Here is an 18699-nt window from a genome sequence, read left to right on the forward strand (position 1 = left end):
GTCACTGGTGATAATCAGCAGAAGAGACAGATTGATATTGTTAAGACAACATCTAATAAAATGAAATAAGCATGGACTGCAAAAGGCACTCATCCCCAAGCAGCGTCATGTTTTAACATCCTGCTGAGTTTGTACATTTGTGGGATATGGGCTATATTAGAGCAGCATGTGTAACCAATACCACATCAGGCCTCACAACCTAAAGCTAGAAATCCACTTCTTGGCAATTCCACTAAAGAATCTTACATCTTCATTTAGTCCTGGACATGTCTTCAGATCCATGCCCACTTTCTTCCCAAAGAAGCTGAACTTGTATCAAAGAAAACTAGACTGACTATAGCTTGTCTCACTGCTCTGCAAGGGTTTCCTCCCTGGCACACAGTCCTGACTGGCTACAAGGACAGAATGGAACTATCTCTAAAGAGGTGCAGAAAGTACAGACTCCACACTGCTCATTCTGAATGGAAAACACAGATGTTCAACGGGGGTAGTATTTAGCTTGCATGAACCACTCAAGGTATTTTGCATTAATTCTATAAATGCAATGAAAGAGCTCTTCTATGAAACATAGTTTTAAACACAGCTATGTCTCTACCTGTCACTTCACAAAGGCACCTCCGGCTATTGCTATGGATTCTAAACCCAGAGAACACCTTGTCACCTTCATCTGGAAACTCAGACTTACTGCACTAAAATTAGCACACTGAGGGTATTTCATTTACCCTTTTTAAAACACACAAGACACTTCTTTGTAGAGATATTTCAATGTTTTGGAACATACAAGGTATAAGACTACATATGACACTTTTCTCAAAATACTTTTAATAAACTTAACATGTGAGGTAACTTTAAAAGGTTGACAGTAGAGCTCATATGGGAACCAACTGGCATGGACTGACCATACCCAGGCTTCTCCCCCACTCAAGAAACCACCTTTCATTACAAAGCTGAAGGGAGCAGAGTCATTGTGGCTGTGGAGTTTCACAATTAAATTCATCACAAAATGCACACAAGGACCAATTTTACCAAGAAAGCTGCTGCTAATTCTTTTACTCCACTATGAGTGGTCATCCATTTTTAGCAGCTGCTTCTTTAACAGGTGTTTCTCTCTGATCTTTCACTTTCCACAACAGGACCCTTTCATTCTTTTCCACTAGGCTGCCTCTTAACTTTTTGCTACTCTTTTGGCTGTTTGACCCAAAACTGAGCCAAGTGTCCTGCAGCAGTTGTCTGTCTTGTCCTTAAGGACTGCACAGCTTACAGTGAGACATGAGCAGCAATTAGTGAAACTTTCACTGTGACAAACACAGGATTTGCTTTCCTTAGCTTTCAAACATGCCTGCCCATGCCTCTCCCAGAGTGACTTGGGAAAGGAACAAGTTAATGTTTGACCTCTGGTTTAATCACATACTTTTTCTAGTGGTTACTTGACAGCAGAGTCTGGTGCTGTGCAGGTCGTTTGCATGGGCTCCAAAGTCAGCAGTTTGTATTTCTGAATCAAGATTTGAGAGGTTACATAAACACATTTATCTTTGTGGTCTTTATTTTGGAAGGGGAGAAGAGAAAGTGTGCAGCTAGGAAGGAGAAAAGCAGATGACTTGGAAAGCAGAGAACAGACGAGAAACATACATCAAGTGCTGTATTATGTAATACAACATACAAATGCTCTCATGGGCATTTCATCTACGCATGCAGGAGTTTAATGGCTTGATTTCCTTGTTATGCCAGTTCTTAGCCAGAAAAAATTCACCACCCCCTTTTCCCAATCACAGCAAGTCTAGGACCTCTCTGCTTTGTGCAAGTGAATGAGATGCAGCATATTTTGCAACAGCAGCTCCTTGGTTCTAGGTGTGTGTGTTGCCTCCCTGTTTCAATGCTGACTGAGAGGACTCCAACACACAACACACCAAATCAGCCAGGTCATTTTACTGCAGAGGGAATAAAGCAACCTGAACAACTGACAAGCTAATGCAAAGTAAGGATATACACATGAACATCTCTGCATTAACTCTTTGAAAGTGAACTTAATTCTCAAAGCAGACAGTGGAATTTACATTCACTGGCCAGTTAACTCCAGTGAGAACAGCATCACTTGAAAGCAGAACATGCACTTGAAAATAGCTACCATAAACGTTCTCTACCTCATTCCTCTGTAAACAAACACTAAGAACCTGACATATCCATGGCAACTTGTGCTGTGGAAACGAGAATTCAACATAACCTTTTAAAAAATTATGCCAGTTCTCTTACAAAGAATTCACTGAAAGAACTATAAACTCTGTAGGGTGACACCATAATAATAAATTTAAATGTCTGTGCAGGCCTAACTTAAAACAAGCACCTGCAAGAAGAAGCCCACAGGGATTTCAGCCTGATGCTACCAGCCTTGGAAAAGGTATTTCATTGCCCTAAAGACCCCACACGCCCTCCCACTCCTCAACACTGCTGGTCTGTTGAACCAGAATGACATCATACAGCATTGCCCTCAGCCTCTAAAGGAACATAAATTAAAAAATACATCCTTCAGCTGTATTGCTGTATCAATGCTGCAACACAAACCAGCTTATACCAATGCAGCCTCCTTGCTTAGAAAAAAACAGGACTGGGACTCCAGTAAAATTTAAATTCTACAATCTTTCTGTAACCTTATAAATCATGAATGAAGTAAAAAAACTACACCGTCCATCTGAAGTCTTTGAGTAAGGAGCTGTCTTCAACAGCAGGGAACCAAAAAAGCAAAAGAAGAAAAAAGAATTTGCATTTTCCATATATAAAAACTAAGGAAAACACCACAGGGTTAGATATTTTTAACCCATCAGAATTTTAAATAATTGTTCTTTAACCCGAGGATACTGTAGCAGGATAATTCAAACACAATCTAAGAATTCATGAATGAAAACCTTGGGCTTATATACTAACTTTTAATGTGGAAAGACAAGTCTGAGAGTTTAAATTCTGTAGCTACAGACAAAAATTAATCCTTACAGCATTACATTCTCTGTGTGGAAAACAGGGCCAGGAATTAAACATGCCCTTCAGCAAATCATAATTCATGAAACATGTCTAAAATTAAGATGCTGACAGTTCTGTCTCCCAGGCCCAAGTTCCTGCTACCAAAGCACACTGACTCTTATTCATGCATTTTAATTGCCAGGTTTAGAAAAAAAAGGCACGTAAGATAAAGGCTGCTATCTGCTAATGAGGGAATGGTTTATTTTACATCTTAATTCTGACTCAAGGAATGAGCTAAGCAGTCTGAAATCTTAGAATCTGGTATCAAACTTACCATGGGGTTTGAAGAGTCTAATTTCTCCCTCATCCCCAAAGCAATTTTACATATAGCTAGGGAAGAAAGATGATTCTGGAAGTTTGTAGCCATCAGTATACACTTAGTGTATCAACTGGAAGATATTTACAGACATGAAATGGAAGTGAGCCAGAAGATTTATAAAAGTATTTCCCCTCTCCCCCAGTGCAATATGACTTTCTTTGAAGAACAGGGAGTGGAAATGAGGGAGTACAGATGTGCAATTTTGACAGCAAGACCCATTATCACAAAATGAGAAGGTGATTAACATGGGCCCAGTGCTATTAACCACTTTGATACCTTTTTAATTCAAACATCCCTGCTTTCTAGAAACCCTTCTAGGATTTTCTAATACTCTAATGGTTAGAAAGCAGCTCAATAAATCAGCTAATCCTGCCTCTCAGGACTGAGGGAGAAAAACATGGTCTAGACAGTTAATCTGTGCCTTATGAGGCAGTCTAAAAATGGCAATACCACAGTCTTCCCAAGCAATCTGTTCCAGTGGGTCACAGCTCTTTTCTAGTGTCCATTTCCACTCTCTCTGTTGCAGTTTAAGCACGTTACCAGTGGTTCTGTTGTCAGAGAGGCCAGACTGAAAACTGCTCTCGGTGTTTATACCTCACCTGAAGAAAACCCTTCCCTCTGTAGTCTTCCAATCTGTAAGGAAAACAATTCTCAATCTTTCTGTGAATAAAATAATTACATTTTCAAGACTTCATTCTTTACTTTCTTCTATACTGCCTTGTAATCGAGCTTTTCTTGGGGTGAAATGCTTAAGCCTAGCATGAAGGACTATTACGTGATATGTAGAAACTCATCTTGCTTACATAGCACAGTACATCCAGGCTGTTTGCAGCAGCTGTGTTAACAGAATCATATCTGGCTTCTCAATTACAACATCCCCAGAACACTTTGCACAAAACTCATTCTATTCCTCCATAGTTGTCTTGTACAAAGGTGATAAATGGAAGATCTTGAATCTTGTCCTCATCCAAAAGGCATGGTTTTCTCCCTGTTAGACTGCTTCTTCTCTGTCCTCAAGTCTCTCTGAACCCTATCCACATTTTCCAACACACTCAGAGCAATTCCAAGCTTGATACCATCTGCAGCTAATACTGCACAGCCTTAATGTTTCACTTAAGTCAAAATTAGTGACAGAATCCTGCAGAGAGCACTCAGTCTCCACATCCTCTGGTCTGACAGTGATCCATGAAACTATTTAAGGCTTTTCACCAACTTTATGGTATTTAGAGAAACATCCTTGTTTTTAATACAGAAAAAGCCATTAGAATAACTAACTAAACTAAGAACACATTTGTTCCTCCCAAAAAAGACTGGATACCATGCCATAAAAGGAGATTTGACTGGCTGTAAATTTTCATTTGAGAAAATCCACATTTATGTTTATTTAACACTCTCTGTACTTATTACTTGAAGAACTTATCCAATAATTCACATTTGTTGCAATGTTTTTGCAAGTGGACTCCAGAACTCCTGTGCTTCTTTTCCACCTGACCCACTTGGATACAGGTGCCGGGCCCTGCTTCTCTCCCTACTTAAAGAACTTTATCTGTCTACATGGAAACTGATAATGGTTCTCTGACCAGGAAGCAGGTGACCCAAATCACCATTTAAGTTTCACCTGCTTTCCAAATTAGCCCTTTTTTTAGTGTTCTTCATCATCTTCCATATATAAGAAAAATTTCTATGCTTCTGTTTCTGCTGTCAGGTATAACTACAGCTTATCCTGCAATAAAGATATATCTGAAACAAGTGTACTAAACATACAGTCTGAAATTTGTAAATTGTTTTGGCCCATGATTCATTACAGGACACAGCACACCATGGAAGGCTACCCAGAAGCAGCTCAAAGAAGAGATAGCCACATCCAATTAAGAATTATCAAAGTATTTACTTTATTCGAACTTTTCACTTGCTGTATTTCTGTTTTCTACTCTGCTACAGTCATTCTCTTACAGCTCAAAGCTGTAATACAACGGGGAAAATTTGTAACACAAATATGAACACATTTCCAGAGAAGACGAACAAAATGCCACAGAACAGCCTCTTAACAAGGCTGTTGGAAGAGCTGGTGTTATGTCTTGAAGAGTAAAGCAGTACAACTCTTTTCACCTATCATTCAGACCCATTATTATCAGCTGACTAAATGTTAACCTAACACCTTTGACACTAAGGCACTGAACCAGAGAAAGCAATGATGAGAGGCACAGTAGATAAGAGAGCTCTCAAAATTAAGAATTAATCTCAGAGTCTCATAATCCTGTTATTATGGCTTCAATTTGTGGGTTTTAAAATTTAGCATCCTAAATTCTAAAATCAGCAAGGAACTCTAAACAGCATATTTAAATTGCCTTTGTGGGTTAGAGGATAATACGCCAATTTAAGAAAACACAAAATCATATTTTGTACAAGCAAACAAATGCAGTTTCTCCAGCCTAGAGAGCAAAAAAAATATTAGAAAATCTTATAATTTTGGAAGTCAGTAACTTTATTGTGTATGCAATTAGTAATATCATAAAAAAGAAGTTAAAGAGCTAAGCAAAGTAACAAAAGCTAAGACAGGGACAAGCCTTCCCCAATCGATTCAACATCACATATCAGTGATCAAAATCTATTTTAAAAAAATAATTAAAACCGCTTTCAATTTCCCCAGAAAGCAGTTTGCTTTGTAGAACTCAACCATATACAGGGCAATAACAAACCACCATGTGACCCTCTTATGGAAAGGCCATGGAAAAAAAAAAAAAAGAAATCAGTCTGGAGTTTGTGTTGGCCAGGCAAATCAGTATACTTAGTCATAACTCAAGTGCACTACTTACAAAGCAAGTAATTGTTTTCCCACTAATGCTATCTCTACCATTTTTTAACAGAGAACAAGTTGCCAAAGTACTCAGTTTGCAGCAGATCAAACTGGCTTTGCTCAACAGCAAAGAAAAGCAGAGAAAAGAAAAAAGCAGTTTACTGATGCAACAGTTAAGCAGTAACACAAAAAAACCCCAGTTACAGCTCACAGTCGACCACAACTTTCTTCAGCTGTCTTGGTGTATAAACATTACACAATAACATTTCCAAAACCCTTAAAGCAAGTCTTGCTTTTTCAGTTTGTAAAGTTTCACTGTCACAGAAAATACCCGATGACTAATTCAGGCCCAGAAAGTGTCAAGGACCACTTAGGATCTTGGACCTCACTGTCACAGAACTGAGTTCTAAACTATATTAATGATCTTACTTTTAGTTTTAATAATGGGTTTTGGTTTTAATTCCATTATGTTTTTATAAAGCTATCAGCATAACATAGATTTCACAGGACTTAATTTCAAAGGGTTAAGATTAAGTTATTGAATTCTTGCAATACCTGCTGTAGTTTTTTACAGTATTAAAGAAGCTTTCAACAATAAGTGAGAACATGTGTTTAAGAGTAGGGTAAAGTTTATTCCAAAAGGCAAAAACTCCCTTCAGCTTTATATAATTATTTAGAACAGCATACGTGTTGAAGAAAATATTTTAACTTACTTGCATATTCAAAGTATGTGGCATAGCAGTCTATAATTTTCTAAGCCCAAAACATCATAACCACAGCAATCTTTAATTAATTACCTAGTTCTCAAAATCCCCCTCTTCCTTCCTCCCACCCAAACATATCTCCACATCACCCAGTTTTGACGCAACTTCAAGAACTGCTGCCCAAGAGGGGTGTTTCAATATTAAATACTTTTACCATTAGAAATGGATCCTATCAGCTGTATTGCTGAGCACAGCAACTACTTTCTGTAAACATAACAGGGAGAAAATTCCTAAGAAAGTCTTTTAAGTTCACATCAAGTCTAAAAGCATTTTCAGTCTAAGCCTGTAAGTATCAAGCACCCTCTAGGTCTTACAACAAGTAATAGGAAAGTGCAAAACTCGGAAGACCACAAATGAGGCTTTGCAAAAAAAACAACAAACAAGCTCCAAAACCCCCAGCTTTAATTCCAACACTACCCTGAAGCACAAGTGTAATCTGAGCTGTACCATTCCACTCACATTCCAGGTAGAATGGATTTTGTGTTTACAAAATGTGTCTTCTCCAATCTCACGATCAATGTTCCATCTTGTCTATAAATACTTAATCACAAAAGGCAGCTCACTGGCAAATGAATCATCTCTAAGTTAAAACACAGAAATTATGTTACACATTAACAGGGTATTGGAAAAGAAACCTTAGAGAAAAATGTATTAAAAGAAACAATTTCTTAAGTCAGTCACTTTATGTATAAAATATTTTTCAACCACATTCATTTACCAGATATGTACAAGTCACAGGAAGATGATGCTGTACTTAAACTTTGAAACCTGAAACAATTCTCCTTGAGACTCTCTCCAAACATTGAGTAAATAGCAGACAGGATACTTTTGAAAAGCAAGGCACAAGCCCAGTGTTAGCTATGGCAATAAACCTCCTGCCTTTGAGATTCACTCCCTGGTTCAGCTCCAGCAGGCATGTCTTATCACATGCAAGGGTGGCAATGGCATAGGGAAATACCGGGAAGTCTAAAACAAGGCTGTTTACAGCCCCTGACTGACCCTGGTTACATAAAGAAGAAAGATAAGAATTAAAGCACTAGGAGGGGGAGATAGTCTTGTCAACCCAGGAATGACAATAGTTTAATTTCTAAGCACTCTGGCTCTGCACAAGAAAGGAGTATTGCTGAACACGAAGGCTTCACCCAGGAGCATAAGTGTTTTCAGATGACAAGGCAAACATTTTCCCTTATTAAAGCCTATCTCGCTCCCATTTTATCTGCATGTGAAGTTCATTAACAAGGAGAGACTACACAAGACTAAACCACAGTTTCCATCTGCTATTAATTATGGCTTAATTCAGTCATTTTTATTAATTTGTGTTACATAGCACAAGAGTTATGTTGTACTATAGACAGCACAAGAATGTTTTTATCATGCTGTGTTTGTCTGTTTCTACAAAAACAACAGTGCTATACATAAAGATACACAGCAAGACCTTTCTTCAGAGACTTGAATGCAGAAAGCTGATGTTATTTCCAGTCATGTGTTGACTGTACCAAGCCACCAGAAACCAAGTTTTTCATATCTCCCACAGAGAATAAAGATGGAGGGAGGAATAAGAACAGGGAGGGCAGAAAGAATATTTTTTTTCACAGCCTTTATAAGCTGTGCACACTCTGAGCAGCACTGGGCTGTGCATCACTGAGAACACCCAGCATGGCACATGAACCTGTCCCTCTTGAGGTGACCATACAGCTTCTCTCTTTTGGGGCTGCAAGCCTTAAGCTGTCTCCATACCACAAGACCTCTGGCTCCCCACTTCAGCACTGAGGTTCTCCCCCCTCACAGGAATCAGCTCCACATGCCCCTATTCTTATTTCCTTCTGCACACTCCAAGAACAGACACCTTACAGTCATTAATCCTTTTTCTGGTGCCTTTCAGATGTATTTCTACTTAATTTTAAATGGCACTTTCCTGCCTATATACCACAAGTTTCTTTCTCTGTCTCTCTTCAATGCCACCTTCAACAGCCAGAAAACTTTATGCCAGCAAGGTCTACGCTACTCTACAACACCATCAGCAACCTTTAGTCTTCTGTGATCCCTGGGTTTGTCTCACTCCATTTTCCAACACCACTTTTGTTGCTTTTCTTTGCCCCACTCCCCTGACTTGATTGCTTCCACTTCCAAATCTCCTTCCAAGACCACATCTGACACCGGTTCCCCTTCCCACAACTTTCCCAGAAAGATTTATTTCTGTTAATATTGCATGCTGGACAATCTCCCACAGAGAAATTTAAGCAGCTATTTATAACCATAGAGTAAAGGTCAGCTTAAAAAAACTCAGGATTTTTCACCTTTATAAAACTTCTTCAGAAACACCTCCAAGCTTCCCAACCAAAGACTCTTCTCTTGTTATCCTAGCTTTCACCAGCTCAGCTGGACTATGCTCCTTGATGCCCAGAACGTTTCTCAGAAGCTCTTGATTTCAAATCTCACAATCATTATGGTTGGAAAAGACCTCTAAGATCATCAACTCCAACCATTAACCAAACACTGCCAAGTCCAACACTAAACCCCATCTGTAAGCACCACATCTGCAAACACCTGAACACTTCTAGAGATGGTGACTCCATCACTTCCCTGGGCAGCCTGTTCCAATACTTGACCATCTTGTTAATGAAGACATTTTTACTAATATCCAATCTAGACCTCCTCTGGAGCAACCTGAGGCTGTTTCTTCTTGCCCTGTCACTTGGTACCTGGGAAAAAAGACCAACTCCCACCTGTCTACAACCTCCTTTCAGGTGGGCATAAAAAGCATCCCCCCTGGGCCTCCTTTTCTCCAGACTAAACAACCCCAGTTCCCTCAGCCACTTCTCATGTGACAGATAAAATTCACACTTTTTTGATTACTGCAGGCCTCAAAAAAAATCAGAATTCAGATGGAAATTTCCTGTGGCTGTTCTATTAATGTCATGACACATTTAACAACAGCATTAATGTATCACACCTCGAGAAGAAAGCCCCTTAAAAGGGTATGATACTGAAAGAGGGGTCTCCTTTCTACAGAAAAGCTAAAAAGTATTTTGTTTACAATGAAACACTGATCAGTTGATCATTATTTGCATTAAAAAACTTCAGTGTCAAACAAGCAGCAGTTCCAAATTTATACTGCTGTAGCATTACAGTCTCCCTGGATGTGTGATTTAGAGGCTACAATCTACTCTTACACCTAAGTTAAAGCAACATGCTTTTTTTTTTCCTCTTTTAATATAAGAACATTTTCACACCTTCCCATAGTATTTAATTTTTGCTGCACTTCACACCAAAGCTCAGCTGACTCTGTAAAAACCACCTACAGGAAATCACACTAAACTCAGAAATACCATATGGCTGCTGAACAAGAAAATAGCCATGGTTACTAAACCAAATTAATGCCATTGATCACTTTAAAGAGAGATAGATATAGGCTTGCTAATTACCTGAGTTGCTTATTATGTGTTTCAAAGTTTGAAAGTAATTCTATCCCTCTATCAAAGCCAGTAAATCAATCATCTCTGTTAAAGGCTTGCAGAAAAAGTCAAGCTTGCTGCCCAAATAAATCTATGGTCAACATATGAGAAACATTACTATGAAAGCCATTCAAAAAGCCTCCTCATGGGAAAGGGTAACATTATGAGAACTAAGTGTTTTCACATGTTGTTTTTACCTTTGTTCTTTCAAAGTCTTACTTTTCACCTTCTCTATGGTGAGATTTTTTTGGAGACTACTAATCTGAATTCCTTCTCTTTCTTCTCAAGGCCCCTTGGGACCACTTCTCTCCCATCACTGTCCTTTGTTTCTGCTACAGTAATTCTCTGAGCAGTCAAAAATAGCTTCACGTGGCATGCTCCAACAGAGCCAGGAATCTGTGATGGTAGCAAATTAGGAAAAAAGGCGCAAAAAAAGCTTGAAGAGAAAAAGCCCACCATCTCAGCAATGCTGTGACTCTGTGTGCTATGAAAGCTTCATCCTCAAGTCACGTCTCCCCTGCACTACCTGAAAAAGGGAAGGCAAATCCATTGAAGCAAAGGTATGTCTCTATAGACAAGAAAGCCCAGCCACTGACACAGTCCTCTCCCAGGTGCCTTGAAGGCAAACAGACATTGCTGTGGCCTTATTTATCACTTCACATAACCTGCAAACAACCTGAACTTTGCTACAATGAGTTCAAAAGCAGGCTAAAAAAATGGAAAATGCAATCATTGTGTTTTACTCTATACAAAAATACTGTGTCTCTCAAAAGGGGAAAAAAACCCTCCTTAGTCATGGTACGAAGTTTCAAATCCTAAGGCACTCTTCCATACTTTGCACCACTCTAGCATCAAGCTCCCACTTCAACAACCATCTGCTTTTAACCAACATACACGTTTAAGCTATCTCAAAAGAACTGTGTCCTCCAACTAGGGTAGGATATTACTACAGGATATCACTCCACTCTAAAGAAGAAAACAAAGCTTCCTGTCGAATGTGATTTTTCTTTCTATTTAATGACCATCAAAATATCCTACACTACCACACTGGTAAAGTTCATCCACTCTATTCTGAAACAAAACATGGCTGTCAAGGGCTGTTTTGCTTTCTTACTTTAACATTTAAAGATAATTACTTAAACAAAAAAAAAACCAAACACCTGGATGTTTGCCTCTTTAATCTGTACTTCAATTTACACAAGCATTCAGCAATCAGCATAGCAGCCCCCCAATACTAGTTAGAGTTTCTGGGAGCTACTAAAAAACTAAAGAAGCACAAGTAATTTATTTTACATTCAGAGAAAAACATAAATATATGTAAAATAAATACGATCTGTAAATGTTATGTACATTCTAACATAGTGTGAAGGTTTGATTACAAGCTTAAATATCTGCCACAAGAGACTACAAATCACAGAATCTCCTGGGTTGGAGCAGTACCACAAGAATTGTACAGTCCAACTCCTGCATGGGACAGCCCCAAGAACCACACTGTGTGCATGACAGCATTGTCCAAACACTACTTGAACTCTGGCAGCCTTAGTGCCATGCCAACATTTGAAGTATTTATATTATTCTAATACACCTTTCCCTGGCCCCACCTTGGCTGTTTGACACTAGATCTCTTCCACACCCAGCTCTGCAGGCTGCTTGCTTCAGGCTCTTACTCCTTTGTCCAGTTATGAAATCCCTTATTCCTTCCAGTCTCAATTCATCCCATCTGCTTCCTGGCACCTATTTTTGCCTGCAGTCCCACCAGTCAACACTCTTAAAGCTGAGCACTTTTATAAAGTTTATAAACCCACTGACAGTGGTTTATAAACCCACTGACAACCCAGATGCCTTGTCCAAAGTGTTACTATTTCACAGGTTTGTCCAAGCCAGATATTCTATATCAAGCTACTTGCAATTTTGATCAGAGAGTTTTTGTTCATTTAAATCACACACATGCTACAAACACACTTTGAGCAACTACAGCTCTTCATCTCTCTCCTGAAGAGCTGTTTCTCATTTACATCCATACAACGTGAACCATCAACCATTCCGCAAAAATGTATTTTTCCATCTTCTCCAGAAGCTGAGAAAAAGAAATGTAGTGTCCAATTGCCTTACTCACAGAAAAGCTTTTCATTAAACTTCTAGTATCCTCTCAACCTCTACCAGGACGAGGATGAGAAGAAGCAGCAGGTGAGCTGTCTCTGATGCAGGAACCAAGCCATTCCCAAAGCAGGGTACAGCGAGAGCTCCTGCACTGGCTGCAGGTGCCAACGCCACAGATAACACGGGAACTGGCTGCTCGCACTGAATCCAGAAACTCAAGAGGCTTCCACACACCTCTGGACAGACCTCTGCTCTAATGGTCTCTCCAAATCACCTCCAGCACCTTCCACCGCCACTGGAAGCGATGAGCAACCCTATCATAACATCGGTTGTGCGGCCAGAAGTCGGGAATTGCCGTATCCTTATTTCCCAAGACAAAGGGTGCCATCTGAGCTCCCTTTCGAAACCACTGCCTGCAGACCTGCTCTCAAGGAGTCTTTGCTCCGAACAAATAAAATAGACAACTACAAGCACCGTGTGTCTGAACAAAGGGCAGGAGCACACGAAAGGCTGATCACATCTCAGTCCGGAACGAACGAGAAAAGTTAGGTGCTCGAACACCTTTAAATAAAGAAGAAAAAGAAAGGCCCCAGGTCCCAGTAAAATAAACACAAAAGATTCCGAAGTGAAGGTGAAGAATTAATTCATTTTTACAAGATATTTTAAGGTACGGCTCAGCCGGTACAAGGGCACCTCCGCCCCCAGCAGGGCTCTCCCCGGGGAGGGGCCGCCGCTGTCCCGCGGGCGCGGCTCCCCGGGGCGCTGCCCGGGACCGGGGGTTCCTCCCCCGCTACAGGAGCGCGGGGCGGCCGCCACCGCCTCCTCCCCGGCGCCGCCGGCCCGACCTGGTACCTCGGCAGCGCGGAGAGCCCGCCCCGCGGGGCCCCGGCGAGCCCCTCCCACCCCGCGACCTGGCGGCTGCCGGCGGCGCGGCCCCGGAGGCGGCGGCTGCCCGTCGTCGCGGGCCGGGCGGCGGCAGGAAGCGAAAGGCGGCCGCGGCGTCCCCACCGTGGCGCAGTTACCATGGGACGGACGCCCTCTCCCGCTCCCTCCGGAAGTCACCGCCGGCGGGGCGGGGGAAGGCGGGGCGGCCGGCGCCGCCATCTTGAGCGCGGCGCCCGGCCCGGCTCCCGTCGGCCGCCATCTTGAGCGTGGCGTGGGGCTCGCCTGAGGGCCCGCCCCGCCTCTCGCACCCCGCTCGGCTCCTGGGGTAGCGGCTGCTGAACGGAGCGTGTCCGTGTCCGAAAGCACCCAAAGAGCCACGCTCTAATAGACACGCTTAAAAATGTATCGAAACTGTGGGAAAGTCGTGTCTGGGGTTGGAAGGATTCCCCTTCAGTCTAAGGAGATTACACCGCAAAGGCCACAGTGGCCCCCAGACAGTTTCATCCTAGGCAGTGACACAGATCAGAGACCATGCGATGGACCACCCTTCATCTCTAAAAACATGTCAGTATTGCATATGAAATTGCACATAGGAGACAACATTACCTATACAGATAAAGCTGAATTCCTAGGAAAAGCTTGCTCCAGATGCAATTGTGCCAATTTGTGCACAGGCCTCACTTTTTAATTACATGATTACATACTTTTCTGTCCCATTTGGTTTCTTTCTTATTTAGTGCACAGAATGGGCCAAAATACAGGTGTGGAGTTTCCTAACCTTTGAGCACTTCCTTTTTGCAGCTGGAATTGCGTCTTTGTAATTTTTGAAACCATAGCAACACATGGGATAATCTGCAGTGATCCCTTGCACATGATGAGCTGGTTTCACTTTCATCCTGTCCTGAGGGTAATTGGCTCTCTGAAAACCCTTCTGAAGCATGTGAAACACCCAGGTCAGGCTGCTGATGGTTTGAGAGCCAGAGTCTGCAGCCTCAGTCAGACTCCAATCCCCTCCTTCCCTGCTAATTCTCCCTCTGGGGTTCATTTGGAGTGGTTTATATTGAGGGTTCATTGTAATCTCCGGTTCTGACCCAGGCCTCCTCCCGAACACCAGTGCTGTGTCTCCTCCATCATCCCAAGGGCTTGCTTTTGGTCAGATGGGGCAGAACCAGAGCATGAAATGCTGTGAAAGTTGATGTTTTTAACACTGTCAAGTTCAGGACTAGAACTGCACTCAAGGAACACTGTGGTGACAGGGAGGGAGCATAGGAATTCTGGAGATTTTCTGTGCAGCAACATGAGCAAGTGAGAGAAGGAAAGTTCCATTTCCCCCATCTGCAAAGGGACTTTTCCCCGTCAGTCCTGGTTGCTTAATATCATGTTCTGCCACTTTGTCTGTAATTGTACCAATCTCTTCCATATACTCAAGAAACAACTGAGTCATGCAGTAAAACTTCTGTAATTCCGTTGACTGATCCTTTCCCCCTACCCCAACAGATGACAGGATATAATTTATGCTGCAGTGATACACTACGAACATCAAGAAATGTATTCCACACCCCAGCTCCTGTCTTTCAGTGCCATCTAGTGCCGAAGCATGGAAGAGAGGGTGTAATTAATCGAATTTCTCCTCATCAGATCGATTTGCTGTAATTCATGCATTTTGGAAACTGATAGATGGTACTGGTAGAAGGTATATTAGTACAATATTTCTCTACGTCAATCTAGCGATATATAAATTCATATTTTTATTTTATGGCACTAAATTCTGACACAGATCTCTTTTACATTAATTAAATTAAAATCAATAGCACTCACAAATCAAACATATGTATATATATATCAGTTCTTTACTTTTGGCTATTCTGTTCCCTGTAATTAATTAGATTGCTTTGGAAAATAGTGGTCTCACTAAAAAAAAAGGACTGAAATAATTTATCACCTTGCTTCATTTTCAGCTCTACTAAAAAGGAGTAGCCCACCCCACATCTGAGCCAAATCACAATTTCATTTACAAAGTACATCTGCAAGGCTTGGAGTAACAGGTCTTTCTATTTATCTACAGAAAGAAAGGAACAAGGTGATTTTTGAAACAAGGAAGAAACAAAAAATGAAGGGCTATCCAGAGACCACGGGACTTCAGGTTGTTGTCTTTTATCCCTGCATGTCTTTCTTTACAGTGATGGCTAGTTATTATTCTCATCAGCAGTGAAATAGTTCTTAACCTTGAAACACCCTTGGCTGTCTTTTACTGTAACATAAACTTGAGAGATACACATGAGGGAGTTACATCATCTCCCCATATTACTGCAAAGAAAGAACTTAATGGCCAGTACAGACAACTCCCCCTTGAAGACTTCAGATTCTAAATTATGATGCAAATTGTGGGTAGCAAATACAACAAAAGGAATATGAATACAGAATTCTATACAACAGTCTTGTGTGTATTCAGATCCTTGTTTACATGTAACAAATCTTACCTTTCCCACCTGGCCATGAAGGAACTGGAAAGTCACTATTCTCTGAATTAGTCCGGCTAAACAGGAAACAAAACAAGGTGCTCATCTGCTTTCATTCTAGTAAAAATCTAATTTAATTAGAGCAATTTCAGATCACAATTCTGACAGCTGTGTTTATCACACTTTCTTCAAAGGATAGAAATTAGCACTGACTGACATTAGCATCAAAGCTTATTTATTCACCCGCCCACGTCCTAGCAGCCCTTCTGAGTTTGTCTGTTTATTTAGCACTTTAATAACACCACAGTAAATAAGATTTCATTTCAGAGCATGCATGTTTTTTGTCAAAGCATTTAGTGCAGGCTTGTTGGAATGCCACAGTAGAGCCCCTCATTGCAGGTTTGATGAAAGAGCACTGGGTGTTCTCTAGATAAAGCATTTTAAATGGTTAACAAGGACACAGCCTGGGATCCAGAATTTCTTTTTCTTTCTTTTTTGTCAACAACTAGAAAATATCTGTCTTTCGGCAGTAGCCAGAGACAACCTGTCAATCCTTAAGCTGCAGAAGACTGCCCAAGTCTGCAAAAAGCTTGGATGGGGTGGAAATGGAGCCTCCTGTGGATATGACCCAGACAGAAATGGCTGACCATAGGCCTCCTCTGTTACGCTTATTTACAAAATCAGGAGAAAGAAAAGCACAGCTATGAGAGCAAAGGGCCACTGTGGGCATTTTCTGCCTTGCAGTGAAACATCAAAACTAATGAGGGAAATAGCTGCTCCTTCCCAAGGTTTATTGTGTACAGTCAGGACAGTAGTCTCTCCTAGACAGTGCTAGCAGCCTTAGCTGGAACAAAAATTCAGAGCCCTCACTGAAAGATGTCATTCAGAACATGGACAAGGAATGGCAGAGCTGAAAAAGTTCTCTCTCCAATGGGCATAGTATTCTAAAGAGAAGTCAAATTTAAAAAAACAAAACAAAGAAAACACAAATAATATCGAATGGGAATAAATTCCACTGCATTACAATTATAAATTACACAGAATTACTTTCTCAAATCCTACGACTTAATATGCAACAGAATTATCATAAGACAACGGTTCTGTGTAATGGAAATAATTTCAGTTTTGGTATTTCATCCAGCGGTGCAGGCAGGCCTGTGGAGTGTGCTATCTTGGCTGGAGCGCTTATTGAGTCTGACCATTGGTTTATATAGCAGGAGCTGAAAAGTGACAAATTCAATTCTACAATTCTGAAATTAGGAAAAAACAGAAACGCCAAGGAAATGAGACACTCAGCAGCTGGTTGGTGAGAGAGAGAGAGATGAAAAATTCACAACTTTCAATCACTCACAGCACATGTTATGCAGAAAAAGACTGAGCTCCCAGTCTTTCTCTGGAGGTTGTGTCACTTCCAATCTTTCCTATAAGACTCAAACATGACTTATGGTGGCGATTTGCACGTGGATGAATGAAATGTCTGCTTTCAGTGATTGTATTTCTGTCTTGGTTTTCTCTAGTTGAGAGAGTAAACAGCTTTTGGGAGGATATATTACCCTTGGAAATATCCTCATGCTTTAAACCATTATACTCAGACTCACTTTTTTTATAAAAAAGGAGGAAAAAGGCGGAGGAGGCAACAGTGTTAACACTGATTTACGTTTTCAACTGACAGCCCAGTGGCTGGAAAACTTTGTTTATTCTGTTTATCTAGCCAGAAACCACACAGGCCCATGTAAACCCAAATTTTGGACATGCTTTTTCTCAATTACCGTGAAAATCTCAGGGAAAAGTGTAATTTAAATATCCCTTCAAAAGCATGTCCAGAAAACTTGTCTTGCATAGTACTTTACACAATCCACTCTTTCAGCAGCTCCCCTCCCTTTCTTCAGGTATACCAGCAACCAAAAATGTGCAAGCAAGAGTAGCTTACGACAACATTCAGTATCTCATAGGAGATTACTGCGGCAGCATATAAACTAGGATAAGAGTATTCTTCTTTTATTAGGTGAGTTGATCTATAAAGCAAATCTACCTTCTTTATGAATACTGACCAACACTTTAATCAGCAACAAAAATATGGAACCTGGAGAGCAAGAATTAAGAAAATCACTATTATTAATGTTCAACTGCTTGCTTTGCTGAATATAGGTAAATTTTACATGTTTCCAGTCAGACAAAGTTCTTTTTGTTTCCACTTGGTTACTTTAATGAGTGAGGAAAAAAAAAAAACCACAAAAAAAAAAATCTGCATTTGCCCAGACCAAAGGAGGATTCTGCAGGCTGGTTTAGGGACATCAGGATATTGAATTCCTTTGTAATGGCCCAAGCAGGAAGTTTTCCACGTTCAGAAACCATCAGCTAATGACAGCTCCAAGACTCATGCATCAGAAAATAAGAGCTTCAGTTAATGGGAATCAGATGACAAGTTCCAGTGATCCCTTTAGCTTAAGTAAAGCTGTAGATGCCACTAAGGTCATGTTCTTCCTCACAGAATTCCCTTTTCCATGATCATGGTTTTTTCTCTACTGCACATCAAATCTTGCTGGCTGGGCAAAGGGAGGGGATGTGTTGTGCCACAAGTGGGTAAGAATTCACTCCTAGCCTATAAAGCTACTTTGATATACAGAGATATATTGGAACAGCAACAATCAGTGTTTAGTTGTTGAGACACTTTTTGGGTCACATTCTGAAAATTCATTAATATCTGCAAAAGCACGTTGCGAGAAGCCCATTGTATTCTTTATTGATGTTCAACACTCTGTACCCCAAGGTGTCCTTTGTCACTCAAAAAAAGTCCATGTCATTTCCCTCAGAGCTTTCTCCACTATCTCCATGTTCCTGAAGATGAACCAGTAAAACATTCATTAGATAAAAGGCAACTAATGTAGGTGTCTCCTGTTAGGAACAC

At 40.8% G+C, this 18699-nt stretch overlaps 1 protein-coding gene across 2 annotated transcripts in view; it reads right to left on the reverse strand.

The window, feature by feature from the left end:
* DISP1 (dispatched RND transporter family member 1) overlaps nt 1–13475 on the reverse strand; it is an 85075-nt gene extending 71600 nt beyond the window's left edge. Inside the window, exon 1 of one of the 2 annotated variants that reach the window (XM_088053528.1) lies at nt 13351–13475. In XM_088053528.1, coding sequence (XP_087909654.1) covers nt 13351–13472 — 122 coding nt within the window. In that variant the 5' untranslated portion in view covers nt 13473–13475. The remainder of the gene's footprint in view (nt 1–13350) is intronic. The other variant, XM_088053530.1, reaches the window with a different exon arrangement.
* Between the last annotated feature and the right edge of the window lie 5224 nt (nt 13476–18699).

This window comes from Pseudopodoces humilis, chromosome 3 (genome assembly GCF_049639895.1).
Source record: "Pseudopodoces humilis isolate 2021_Gansu_Grassland_sample_001 chromosome 3, ASM4963989v1, whole genome shotgun sequence".
Lineage (NCBI taxonomy): Eukaryota > Metazoa > Chordata > Aves > Passeriformes > Paridae > Pseudopodoces > Pseudopodoces humilis.